Below are 14,066 nucleotides of genomic sequence, written 5' to 3' on the forward strand. Positions count from 1 at the left end.
CCCGATCCTTGTTTGAAAGTCACCATTTATTTTCTGGGCTCTAGAATTTAATTTTTCTTCAAATTCCCTGAAGGGGCATGATGCTTGACTGATACTGGTATGTCAAGCATCATGCCCCTTCAGGGCATTTGCAGAAAAATGCAGTTTGTGCGAAATACACAGCCCTACTTCTATATTGGTTTAGCAGATATAACAAAACTGAACTACAGGATTTTTTTGAGGTTTGCAGAATGCAATTTAGGGTGGCACAGTAGTTAACGCTGCTGCCTCACAGCACCAGGGATCTGGGTTGAATTCCAGCCTTGATTATTGTCTATGTGGAGTTTGCACGTTATCCCCATGTCTGCGTGTGTTTCCTCTGGGTGCTCTGGTTTCCTCCCTCACTCCAAAGATGTATGGGTTCGTTGAATAGGGCATGCTAAATTGCCGTTTAATATCAGGAAGATTAGTGGGGTAAATACTTGGGGTTACAGGGATAAGACCTGGGTGGAATTGTTGTCGGTGCAAGCTCGATGAGCCGAATGGCCTGCTTCTGCACTGTTAGTATTTTATGATGCCATTCTATTAATTTAAACGAGAAATTTGGCACTTAAGAAGAACGTACATTATTATGCTTATTCTATATATGGCATGAACCACATATAAAATAGACCAGTAATATTCTGAAATTAATTTTGTTAATTTTACATTACTGACCTGATAAGGTCTTGAATAACCTTAAATCCAATAAGTAGTTGATGAACTCTTAGATTGTACCTGATTTTCTCTGTTGTAGTTTTATTTTGCTTTCCTCTGTATTTATCTGTCCTTTTTGCTCAGGCGAAATGAAGAAGTGACGCATATCAAGATCCAGAATACAGGAGACTATTATGACCTATATGGAGGAGAAAAATTTGCAACATTGGCAGAATTGGTTCAGTATTACACAGAGCAGCAAGGTCTTCTACGGGAGAAGAATGGAGACGTAATTGAACTGAAATATCCTCTGAATTGCCAAGATCCAACATCTGAAAGGTATTTATTTATCTTCCTGTTCCTTTCAGCTCTTCTGTATGACAAAATTGTCAGGCAATCAATGTAAGATCTTTGTCATTGTTTTTCCTAGAATTAATTGCAGTGATTTAATCTCAGTTGCCCTTTTATATTTTTTATTTGTTCATGAATGAGGGTGCCACTGCTAGGGTCATCATACATTGCCCTTGAGGAGATGGTGGTGAGCACCCTTCTGGAATTTCTTCAGTCTGAATGGTGTGGATGCTGTCACAGCACAGTAGGTAGAGAGTTCCAGGATTCTGACCGAGGGACAAAGGAACAGCTGTTCATTTTCAAATCGGATAGTACATGACTTGGAGGGGAATTTGAAATTTGTTGTGTTGCTATGTGGCTGCTGCCCTTGTACTTCTAGGCAGCAGAGGTCACAGATTTGGAAGGCACGGTTGCTGCAGTGTATGTTGTAGTAGGACATACTGCAGCCACTGAATGCCAGTGCTGGAGGCAGTATGTGTTTAATGTGGTCAGTGTTTCTGAGAGTATGAAATGAAAGCAAAAACGTTTTACCACCAACTCGTGCCTAAAATAAGGACCTTAAGTGATCACGCGAGGTATTGATGAATTTTTTAATAATCCCTGCCAAGTTATTAGAGAACCCCGTAAGAAATATAAACGCCAGGCAATCAGCCCTGAGTCCATGTGCAATTTAGCCAAGATCAGAAAAATAGTGAAAAGTAATTAAGTAATAGTTTCCCCTTGGAGATGATGTACTTAAGTTTAAGGTTTTTAGTGTTCTAATCCTAGTGGCTGAAAATAGGTGTTGTAGGCGCATTTTATTTCATAAGAACATAAGAAATAGGAGCAGGAGTAGGCCATCTGGCCCTTCGAGCCTGCCCCGCCATTCAATAAGATCATGGCTGATCTGTCGTGGCTCAGTTCCACTTTCCCGCCCTCTCCCCATAACCCTTAATCTCCTCTCTTATCAAAAACCCATCAACCCGCTTCTTAAAAATATTTAGCGAGGCAGCCTCCACCACTTCAACGGGCAGAGAATTCCAGAGATTCACCACCCTTTGAGTGAAGAAGTTCCTCCTCAACTCCGTTCTGAACTGCCCCCCCTTTATCTTGAGGCTGTGCCCCCTAGTCCTACTGTCTTTTTTGAGCGGGAAGAGTCTTTCCACCTCTATCCTATCCATCCCATTCATCATCTTATACGTCTCAATGAGATCTCCCCTCATTCTTCTAAACTCTAACGAGTACAAGCCTAGTTTATTCAGCCTCTCCTCATAGCTCAACCCCCTCAACTCCGGTATCAGCCTAGTAAACCTCCTCTGCACTCCCTCCAAGGCCAAAATATCCTTGTGCAGGTGCGGCGCCCAAAACTGCACACAGTACTCCAGCTGCGGCCTCACCAATGCCCTATACAGCTGCAGCAAGACCTCCCTACTTTTATATTCAATCCCCCTCGCTATGAAGGCCAGCATCCCATTCGCCTTCCTGACCACCTGCTGCACCTGCAGGCTGGGTTTTTGCGACTCATGCACAAGGACCCCGAGGTCCCTCTGCACCGTCGCCTGCTGCAGTTTTTCGCCACGTAAGTAATAGTCCTTCCTACCATTCTTCCTACCAAAGTGGACCACCTCACACTTGCCAACATTAAATTCCATTTGCCATTTCCTGGCCCATTCGCCCAGCCTATCTAGATCCTTCTGCAGACTCTCCACACCCACTAACTGTTTTATGTCTTGAGCAAAGTATTCTCATTGTTGTCCACCAAGTCACCAAAGAATGAATATTATGGGTGGCATGGTGGCATTGTGGTTGGCACTGCTGCCTCAGAGCGTCAGGGATCCATGTCCAATTCCAGCCTTGGGTGACTGTGTGGAGTTTGCACGTTCTACCTGTGTCTGTGTGGGTTTTCTCCAGGTGCTCCAGTTTCTTCTCACAGTCCAAAGATGTGCAGGTTAGGTTGATTGGCCATGCTAAATTGCCCCCTTAGTGTCAGGGAGATTTAGCGGGGTAAATACGTGGGGCTACAAGGAAACAGCCTGGGTGGGATTGTTGTCGGTGCGGGCTCAATGGGTCAAATGGCACTGTATTGTCACTGCACTGTAGGGGTTCTATGAATCTGGGATTCTAAAAATAGTAGAAGATAACTTTAACCTAACCCACCCATTGAAAAAAAATGATCATATCAGCTACCCATTTTGTAACGCGTATATATTGACGTAGTGGAAAGTGAAATTGGTCGGGTGATAACTTCCCTGCAACATATAAATGCCAATGTTTACACTGAACCTCAGCATTTATGTTTCCAGTTCATTCCACTTTCATTCAACAGTGTCAGATACCCAACAGTGAAACGTCAAATGGCAGAGCTGGCATTTTCTGTGCATGATACCATTTGCCAATTTCATTCCATTGCTGTGTTTTGAGGAACAAAATGGCTAATAGATTCATGCATCTCCTCTGTCACACTTATTCTTCCTCTGCCTCAATCATTGCTATCTCCTTGAGCTCACCATTGCACCCTCTGGGATATAACTGGCCACGCTGGTGCTTGCAAGCATTATGAGAGATGTTGTATGGTGTTGCTTTTCTCTGGGCTACTAGCAATACTGAGTATAGCTTTACCAGGCCAAAACTGACAGGAAAAAGTAGCAATGTGGGCTCATAAGACCACATAAAACAAACAAAAATACAAGAGCTAAAAGCAAAATGCTGCAAATGCTAGAATCTGAAATAAGAACAGAAAATGCTGGAAAATCTCAGCAGGCCTGACAGCATTTGTGGAGAGAACCATAGCTAATGTTTTGAGTCTGAATGACCCTTCGTCAGAGCTGATGAGACTCTTGACGAATGGTCACCCACATTCAAAATGATGGCTGTATTCTGTCTCCACAAATGCTGTTTAAAAATACAAGGGTTCATTTCTAGAGGGTTAGATTTGAAAAACAGGGAAGTTGCTAAATCTTGGTTTGATCACACTTTGAGTACTATGAACAGTTTTGTCTCCATATTATAAGAAGGATACAGAGACATTGGGGAATGTGCCAGGAAGATTTATATAATGAGGCGACGGTGCAGAGGGACCTCGGGGTCCTTGTGCATGAGTCGCAAAAACCCAGCTTGCAGGTGCAGCAGGTGGTCAGGAAGGCGAATGGGATGCTGGCCTTCATAGCGAGGGGGATTGAATATAAAAGTAGGGAGGTCTTGCTGCAGCTGTATAGGGCATTGGTGAGGCCGCAGCTGGAGTACTGTGTGCAGTTTTGGGCGCCGCACCTGCACAAGGATATTTTGGCCTTGGAGGGAGTGCAGAGGAGGTTTACTAGGCTGATACCGGAGTTGAGGGGGTTGAGCTATGAGGAGAGGCTGAATAAACTAGGCTTGTACTCGTTAGAGTTTAGAAGAATGAGGGGAGATCTCATTGAGACGTATAAGATGATGAATGGGATGGATAGGATAGAGGTGGAGAGACTCTTCCCGCTCAAAAAAGACAGTAGGACTAGGGGGCACAGCCTCAAGATAAAGGGGAGGCGGTTTAGAACGGAGTTGAGGAGGAACTTCTTCACTCAAAGGGTGGTGAATCTCTGGAATTCTCTGCCCGTTGAAGTGGTGGAGGCTGCCTCGCTAAATATTTTTAAGAAGCGGGTTGATGGGTTCTTGATAAGAGAGGGGATTAAGGGTTATGGGGAGAGGGCGGGAAAGTGGAACTGAGCCACGACAGATCAGCCATGATCTTATTGAATGGCGGGGCAGGCTCGAAGGGCTGGATGGCCTACTCCTGCTCCTATTTCTTATGTTCTTATGATACCATAACTGAGAGATTACACCAATCAGGAAAGATTGTACAACCTGGAGCACTTCTCACTATAAAAGAGAAGACATGGGGATGACCTGGTTGAGAACTTTAAGGTTATGAACAGACTTGATAGGGTAGACATAAAGAGATGTTTCCACCTGCGGAGGAGAGTAGAACTAGGCAATACAAATGTGAATAGTCACTAATAAATCCAACTGGGATTCAAGAGAAACTTCTTTACCCATAGGGTGGTTCAAACGTGGAACTTGCTACTGCAAGGATTAGATGGAATTGAGCAGAATTTAGGTAAACAAGGGAGAAAAAATAGGACATTGGCATTAGATGAAGAAGAGGACACAGTGGTTAGCACTGCTGCCTCTCTATGCTAGGGATCCAGGTTCGAGTCCTGGCTTGGGTCATTGTGTGGAGTTTGCACATTCTCCCCATGTCTGAGTGGGTTTCCTCTGGGTGCTCTGGTTTCCTCCCACAGTCCAAGGATGTGCGGGTTAGGTGGATTGGCCATGCTAAATTGCCCCTTAATGTCAGGAGGACTAGCTAGGGTAAATGCACAGGGTTATGCAGATAGGGCCAGTATGGGATTGTGGTCAGTGCAGACTTGATGGGCCAAATGGCCTCCTCCTGCACTGTAGGGATTCTATGATTCTAGGAGGTGGCTCGTATGCTGCCTTAGCATGGGAATGTTGGTATAAATGATCTGCTTCATATAAACACTATGTAATACTGTGCACAAAGGACAGTGATTAGATTGCTGATCCCCAGAAATGCTTTCAAACAGATATCTCATTTAAAAATACTTAGTGCAATGTGTTTGGGTGTTATGCATGCCTTTGATGCGAGTGAGAAAAGAGGTTAGAAAATAAGAGGAAAGTAGTATTTGTTTCACCATTCATTTTGTTTTTGGTGCCCTGAGACACAGGACGTCCAGGATGGCTTCTTCCAAACATTTGAGGGTGATTAGCAAATCTTTATCTTGTTGGGACGTTTTCTCTTGAGTTTCCTTGTCACCAAGCAAAAGAATAGCCTACCCAAAAGACTTGAGTTTGTTTACTTGGTTTGTCCGGAAAATACCCTCCAAATCCTTCTTCCAAAGCTCTGATTGACCCGAAAGATTTGAGATGTTGTTAGATGGGCTGTTCCCATACTCAGCAAGAGCCTTGGTATTTTCCAGTTATACAGAAATTCATGTGTTCAGTGATCATGGGTGCTTAGCTCTTTTAACTTGGAATATGTTGTACAAAGTTGAAACTACAAGTATTCAAACTGAATTTGAACAAACAGATGAGAAAACAAATTTCATTTTTACTTCAGAGGCAATTGGAAGACAAATATGTATTTTTAAGAAGATTTTAGTCTTGATTTAAACTCCTGGAACCTGCCCATAACTGATATAAATTGGGACAAGAAGAGTGCCGAGTGGTAAAAAATGCTCCCTTGTGGGGCCAGGATGAGGAGCAGCACCTATGCTGGGATTTGCAATGAATTCTTGAGCTGCCCATCTATTCTTTTAACTTGGCATAAGAGACTATTCCCACTTACACAAGTAGCTGCCTTCTGCCACCCAGAACTTTGCTCCACACGTTCTGGCCAGACTGTGATTCTTGTCGATTTTTGGCAAAAATCTCACAACATTGGAATAAGGCCTGACATTTAAAATCGCCCAACCCTCAGCTCAGTGCAATCACACAAGCTTTATGCTTGCCCTGCACATCTTATGTTACACTCATGTCTTTGAAGTGCATGTTCTTAAGGAATCTTTAGAATGGATTCAGTTCCTTAAGAGACAGCTTGCTTCAATAATACACTTTCATGTTGGTTACCACTGGAACGGTTACATTGAATTTTATCATTTTTGAAGATGTCTAGACACACCAGTGGTCGATTGTCACAAGTGACACTAACTGCTTATTTTGCTCAAATTACGCACATGCCACTTTAATTACTTCGCTGTGACAAAAATGTCTCACTGAAGACGAAATTTTATATAAATGATATGTGATACTGTACCTGAGTTCGTAATTAACTTATAGTGAATGAGAAAGTGGCAGGAAGCCTATTGTCATTGTCAACATCGTCTATTTTCAGATGGTATCATGGACATCTATCAGGTAAAGATGCTGAAAAGCTTCTGACAGATAAAGGGAAACCTGGAAGTTTCCTGGTGCGGGAAAGTCTCAGTAAACCAGGGGATTTTGTTCTGTCAGTGCTAACTAATGAAGAAAAGGTTGAAAATGGGGATCGCAAACCAAGAGTTACACATGTGATGATTCGAAATCAGGTGGGTTGATCAGATTGGTCACAAATATTTAACATTATTAGAGAAATTTTGTTATTCTTTAGCTAATAAAAATGCCTTGAAATGTAATAAATTTTATTTGAAGTTAAAAATTACTTGGCAGTTGGAGCCTACTTTTTGCTAGTGTAAAATTCAAGTCTTAAAGCTTGTTAATACTATGATGACACAAAGCAATAACTTGATGAGGATTCAAAAGACAGCATAAATAAAGATTTCTCATGACTTTGTGGTTTTCTCCTTTTGTCAATGTACTAACTGATTTGGAAAGGACTAGGAAAGCCACAGGTTGAGGCGATGGTTCACGCTGACTTAGTTTACCAAAGTAGGGAGCAGAAATAAATTAGACATGGAGCCTGAATTTTCTGGCTGTTCATGCCATGATGTTGCTGCCAGCGAGAACGGAGAATTTGGCGCTCAGCCAATTCTCCATTCACTGCAGCGGGACCGGAGAATCCCAGCTGCGGGCAAAAGCAGAGAAGCTGGCTCATGGTTATCATTGCTAATGGCTACATCATTGCTGATGGCTTCCGATGGAAGATTCTGATGCGGATTCATGTCAATGAAAGAAAACCGCTCACAGTTTTGGTGCCTCTATTACCGAATAGCTTGGTGACATTTTCCGAACTTGCACAGTAAGTTTGAAGAAGACTGACTGCAGGTAAAAGTACCCCAAAGTGTCTTGACACCTATCAATCCATACACATCAACATCTCATCTATCAGGAGAGAAGGGATAAGGAGAGAATAAACTAATCATCCTTGCAGACAGAGAAAAGTTCCTACGATAATTTATTTTATATCCTTTCATCGATTTCTGCATTTCGCACCAAAAATGCAATATGTACAATGGTCCATAAAGGAACCTTTTTAGAAAGGAAATTTGAATTCATATCAAAGGGTGGAATGCTCGCATCCCACCCGTTACAGGTCTGGCGACAAGCAGAACCAGAGAATCTAGCAGGAGCAAAAAAGTTGGAAATCTGCCAGTGTAAAAACATACTGCAGTTCTCCGAATGGCAGGTTAGTGGTGGGCTGGTCTTTGTAGCATGAAAGCCATTTGCATTTCCTGAATACTTGTAAAGTAGCCGCTGGTCAGAATCCTGTCAAATTTTCCATTTTGTGACATGTCAGCGTGAAATTACGTCGGTCTAAAACCCAATTGATAAAGAGTGGCATGTACAAAGCCGTCCTCAGTTCACAGGAGACCTCAAGGTGAGTGCAGCAAAGCGTACCTACTATATGCGCTGCTCCTAGCGTCCTGTGCACCAGTCTGCAGGGGCAAACCTTTTCCTAGCCCACCCCCCCCCCCCCAATCTCTATTGCAAGCTGGTTTTCATGGACAGCATTATGCTGCTGGACCCATTGACCCTCCTGTTTCACTGTCTCAGCTCAGTACTATAACTGGGGTTGGGGAATACAAAGAACAACCCAGCATGGGAAACAGGCCCTTCAGCCCAATGAGCCCGTGCCGCCATTTCAACAAAGCATTTTCCTACACCTACCCTGCCCCGTGTGTATGTGAATGGTACCCCTAATGTAGCCAGATCCAGGGGAGAATAGTGTAGGGTCGGTTTGGTACACCAATCAGCCTAAGGGCACATCTTTGGGGTGTGGAAGGAAACCGGAGCGCCCGGAGGAAACCCACGCAACCACAAGGAGAATGCGCAAACTCCCACAGACACAGGCCTAAATCCATGTATCTGCACAGCTAGCAGTGATAGCCACTGAGCTGTTGTGGTGCCCGTCTGCTGGTCCAAGATTAAGCACACACGACACGAAGTACTAGGCCACTCTCGAAACCTCCAAGAGCAGTCCACACATGACCCACCGTGGGCATGCTCCTCGTTTGACAACAAGGTGGACCGACACCTGTGGATTAAAAGAGACAAAACATTAACATGTAATATTACACTTCCAGTGTCATCCCGAGGCTCTGACCCTTTTTAATACCGTCTTCTATAACCCTCCATCCCTGTTTCACTCGTGTGCCTATCTAGGTAAACCTTAAACAAGCCCAACGTGCCTGCCTCCACCACCTTACTTGGTAGCGCATTCCATACCCCCACGACCCTCTGCGTGAAAAACCTTCCTCTAGTATCCAAATTATACTTCTCCCCCCTCACCCTTAGATTGTGACCTCTCGTAATAGTTGTCCCCAATCTAGGGAAAAGCCTGCCACTGTTGACTCTATCTATTCCCTTCATTATTTTATACACCTCTATCAGATCCCCCCTTAATCTCCGTCTTTCTAAGGAGAAGAGCCCCAGTTTTTCCAATCTTTCCTCGTAACTCAGTCCTTCCATACCAGGCAGCATCCTGGTAAACCTTCTCTGCGTTCTCTCCAGGGTCTCCACGTCCTTCCGGGAGTAAGGTGACCAGAACTGGACGCAGTACTCCAAATGCGGTCTAACCAACGTTCTGTACAACTGAAGCATTAGACGACAGCTCTTATACTCTATACCCCTTCCTATGAAGGCTAGCATTCCATAAGCTTTTTTCACAACCTTCTCTACCTGTGTTGACACCTTCAGAGACTTGTGCACTTGCACTCCCAGGTCCCTCTGTATTTCTATACTCTTAATCGGTCTATCTTTTATCATGTAACTCCTCCCTGCATTATTCCTTCCAAAATGCATCACCTCGCATTTGTCAGGATTAAATTCTGTCTGCCATCTATCTGCCCAATATACCAACCTATCTATATCCTGCTGTGTCACCTGACAATCTTCCTCAGTATCCACCAAACCTGCCATCTTGGTGTCATCTGCAAACTTGCTGATCACACCACGTACGCCCTCTTCCAAGTCGTTTATATATATTACAAAGAGAAGAGGTCCCAGTACTGAGCCCTGCGGCACACCACTGGTGACTGACCTCCAGCCAGAAAAGGACCCTTCCACTACTACTCTCTGTCTCCTGTTGCCCAGCCAGTTTTCAATCCATCTAGCTACCTGTCCTTGTATCCCATGTGCCTTAACCTTTTCTATCAGCCTACCGTGAGGGACTTTGTCAAACGCCTTACTGAAATTCGTGTAGATGACATCAACGGCTTGTCCATCGTCAACCATTTTTGTCACCTCCTCAAAACATTCTACCAGATTCATAAGGCAAGACCTCCCCTGAACAAAGCCATGTTGCGTATCCCTAATCAGATCGCAACGCTCCAAATGCTTATACATCCTATCCCTAAGAATTTTTTCCAATAATTTTCCTACCACCAATGTCAAACTCACTGGTCTATAATTACCAGGGTTATCCCTGCTGCCCTTTTTAAACAGCGGTACCACATTAGCTACCCTCCAGTCCTCTGGGACCTCACCTGTGTCCAAAGAAGAGACAAAGATTTGCGTCAGAGGCCCAGCAATTTCATCTTTCACCTCCCTAAGTAGCCTGGGATAAATACCATCAGGCCCTGGCGCTTTATCTGTTTTTATGCTACCTAAAAACCCTAGCACCCTCCCTCGTAATGGATATTTCCTTCAAATGATCTACAGTGCTCTCCAAGACGTTATATGACACCAAACCCCTCTCCTTTGTGAATACTGACGCAAAGTATTCATTCAGGATCTCCCCCATTCCCTCAGACTCGATGCATAGCTCCCCTCCTTTGTCCCTAAGAGGACCAATTTTCCCTCTAACCACTCTCTTGTTCCTACTATAAGAGTAAAATGCCTTTGGATTTTCCTTAATCCTATCAGCCAAAGCCATTTCATGCCCTCTTTTTGCCCTTCTAACTCCCCTTTTAAACTCCCTCCTACTCTCTCTATATTCCTCCAGCGCTCTCTCCATTCCCAGTTGTTTCGACCTAACATATGCCTCTCTCTTCTTCCTGACCAAGTCTTCAATACCCCCTGTAATCCACGGCTCTCTAATCCTGCCTGTCCCATCCTTCCTCTTTGCTGGCACATGCCTTTCCTGCAACATTATCAGTTTGCCCTTGAAAGCCTCCCACTTACCAACCGTGGACTTGCCTGCTAACAACCCCTCCCAATCAGTGACCTTCAGCTCCCTCCTAATCCGACTATAGCTCGCCTTCCCCCAGTTCAGCACCCTCCCCTTGGGACGGCACTCATCCCTTTCCATTTTTATCCTAAAGTAGACAGACTTGTGGTCACTGTTAGCCACATGTTCGCCTACCGCAACCTCAACCACCTGCCCCGGCTCATTACCCAACGCTAAATCCAGTATAGCCCCCTCCCTAGTTGGGTTAGTTACATACTGCTCCAAGGACCCTTCCAACATACATTTTACAAACTCCTCCCCATCCATACCTCCAGCTCTAGGCACCTTCCAATCCACTCCACGAAGATTAAAGTCACCCACCACAACCACCTTATTCTTTCTGCACCTGTCTAAAATGCCTCTGCAAACACCTTCCTCCACTGACCTTGGGCTGTTGGGTGGCCTATAGTATACCCCTAGCATCGTAATCTCTCCCTCTTTATTCCTCAACTCCACCCACAGCGACTCAATCCCTAACTCCTCCATATTATCCTCCCTCTGCACTGCTGTGATGTGCTCCTTTACTAACAATGCCACCCTACCACCTCTCTTCAACCCTCCTCTGTCACACCTAAAACACTTATACCCAGGATCATTCAGCTGCCAGTCTTGCCCTTCCTTTAACCACGTCTCCGTCACTGCCACCACATCTAAATTCCTCACGAACATCAAGGCCCTAAGCTCATCCGTTTTACCCGTCACACTCCTCGCATTGAAACAGACGCAGTCCAACCATCCAGGCCCGCTCAGAACCTCCTTCCCCCTGATAATTTTCCTTTCACCCAAACCTACCCTATCTCCCAACTCACTCTCGACCCCAGTGAATGCTGGGATCTGCTTTGCCCCCGTGCCACATATCAGCATTTCTCTGGACAGCACTGTGGTACAGGACTCATGCAGCCACCCCAACAAAGGTTTGAAGCTCGACCTGGGATGGAGTGCAAGGTGAGGCCAAATGTGGGGGTGTGTCTAAGGGATAGCCTGGACTCCTCAAATATTGGTTTTGAGGGCACTGTGAAAACAGGCGCTGCTGCCTTCTTGAAACGACTCACCTTTTGCTTCTATCTTCCTGACATGTTGGAGGATCTCCTAAAGACAGGTGAACTGAAGAGAGTGATGCGAGTGTGCTGGATTGGTGCTTAAATATGGTGCTAGCACCTTCAAACCTGCCAGTTGATGGCGGGCACATGGATCAGCTGCTGGCCCACCAGAAGAATTGGAGAACTGTCCTGGCCATGATTAATGAGCTTCCAAGCACACAATCTGGCATGAGATCATACCAATCTGGCCATCGGGACAAGGACTGCCCACCATCTGCACTTAGTCTCAAAATTGAGAATTTTGCCCAAAGTGTCTGTCTTAATCTGACAATAAATATTCAATTTATAAATTTTTCCTTTCTAGTGGTTTAAGTTTAGTTCAGAAGAATGCAAAAGTTATACTTGCAATATGTGACTTTCTAAGTCAGGAAGGGAGATGAGCTGAGAAAGGGGGAGTAAACATTTGCTTGAGGATTATAATTACTTCAAAGCCATTGTTCACTTAAGGAGAATATTAATCATTGTAGTTATGATGAAACAAGTCTATGGAATAACAATTGTGCTGTAATGTAATAAAAGGTTTCTGGCTGAAGGTCACGATGATGAAGTCTGAAACTGTGAGAGTCAGTTTTTAAGCAGTTCGTGTAAGTTTTCAGTAGGCTGAAATTATTTTACTATTTGTCATTCACCAATTCCCGCAACTGTTGAAGTCTACAGAAATTATAAAAACTGAGATATTCCCCTGATTCAACCAGCAAAATAAATTTGAATGTTGCTGATGATCCAGTCACATGGTTCATGAAACTTAACCGTTTGACATTATCAATGTTGCCTTCCAAACAAAACCGAAAGCAGTAATCGAGATTATTAATAAGTGAACGAAGGGATTGGTTTTGGAGTAGAATGTACGGTTGTTCATAAGACATTTGAAAAGCACTCTTGTCTTGACCATCCGTATGAGGTCATTGAATTTCTTACGGCCCTGCATCCAGGCCCTTCAGGTTACCCTGCAGTCATTAGCCACAATGTCTATCTGTTCCCACTCCTTGCAAGTCCTAACTGGAAGGATCTTAATAAATAAATGATCTCTCTCTCTTCCTATCAACCTCCTGCACAATCCTCCAGTGCTGCATCAGAGAACTTTGGAGCACACACTTTGCGTTGTAGATCTTTCACTGTTCTTCCTGATCAGATACTCTTCCACAGCGACTTCCAGCACCTGCTCCAATCAAAATGCCTGTCCCTCCCTCCCTATTAAGAAGTGGAGACTGGCTTTAAAAAGTGCAGGTTGGCTTTAAGTGGTGTTGGCACCTCTCATGACAGGCATGCAGCCCTCCATTAATGCAATTAGTGCTAGATACACATAATCATGGTGATGAACAGACCACAGCCAAGGTTGATGTGCTGCTAGCATCAGTGGGAAGGGGCTTGAGTTAATTGTACAATATGATATCCGGCCTTGTTTTTGGGCCTTTACTGAATTTTGACAGCCCCTGTATATACAACCAGCTCTTTAATGTTAAATTCACAATGAACCCCTCAAAATCTCAGTGAATGTATTGGGCTCCAAACCTCTCGGTATATTTGTATTCTATATTTCAAACCATTGTGCATTTTAATCAGTCTTTTTTTTTGTATTGATGTAGGATGGGAAGTATGATGTTGGTGGAGGCGAAAGATTTGACACACTTACTGATCTGGTGGAACACTACAAAAAAAACCCAATGGTGGAAGTTTCTGGTATTGTCGTCCATCTTAAACAGGTACAGTATTTGTCCTTTTAAGGGGTAGGTTTACCTACTAGTAAATAATTTTCCAGGGTGTTAAATTATTTTGGATAAGGCACACAAAGGAAATCTGACAAATGCATCATTATCTGTTAATATTTTTTATTTGTAGCACTAGAACTTGGTATATGA

General features: G+C 44.0%; 1 protein-coding gene across 1 annotated transcript in view; it reads left to right on the forward strand.

The window, feature by feature from the left end:
• The window catches only part of ptpn11b (protein tyrosine phosphatase non-receptor type 11b), a 149,219-nt gene that overhangs the window by 92,498 nt on the left and 42,655 nt on the right, over window positions 1–14,066 (forward strand). Inside the window, exons 3-5 of the mRNA XM_080215420.1 lie at window positions 820–1,014; window positions 6,896–7,088; window positions 13,794–13,910. Coding sequence (XP_080071546.1) covers window positions 820–1,014; window positions 6,896–7,088; window positions 13,794–13,910 — 505 coding nt within the window. The remainder of the gene's footprint in view (window positions 1–819; window positions 1,015–6,895; window positions 7,089–13,793; window positions 13,911–14,066) is intronic.

Source organism: Carcharhinus amblyrhynchos, chromosome 30, assembly GCF_965287045.1.
Source record: "Carcharhinus amblyrhynchos chromosome 30, sCarAmb.v2.hapA, whole genome shotgun sequence".
In the NCBI taxonomy this organism is placed as follows: domain Eukaryota; kingdom Metazoa; phylum Chordata; class Chondrichthyes; order Carcharhiniformes; family Carcharhinidae; genus Carcharhinus; species Carcharhinus amblyrhynchos.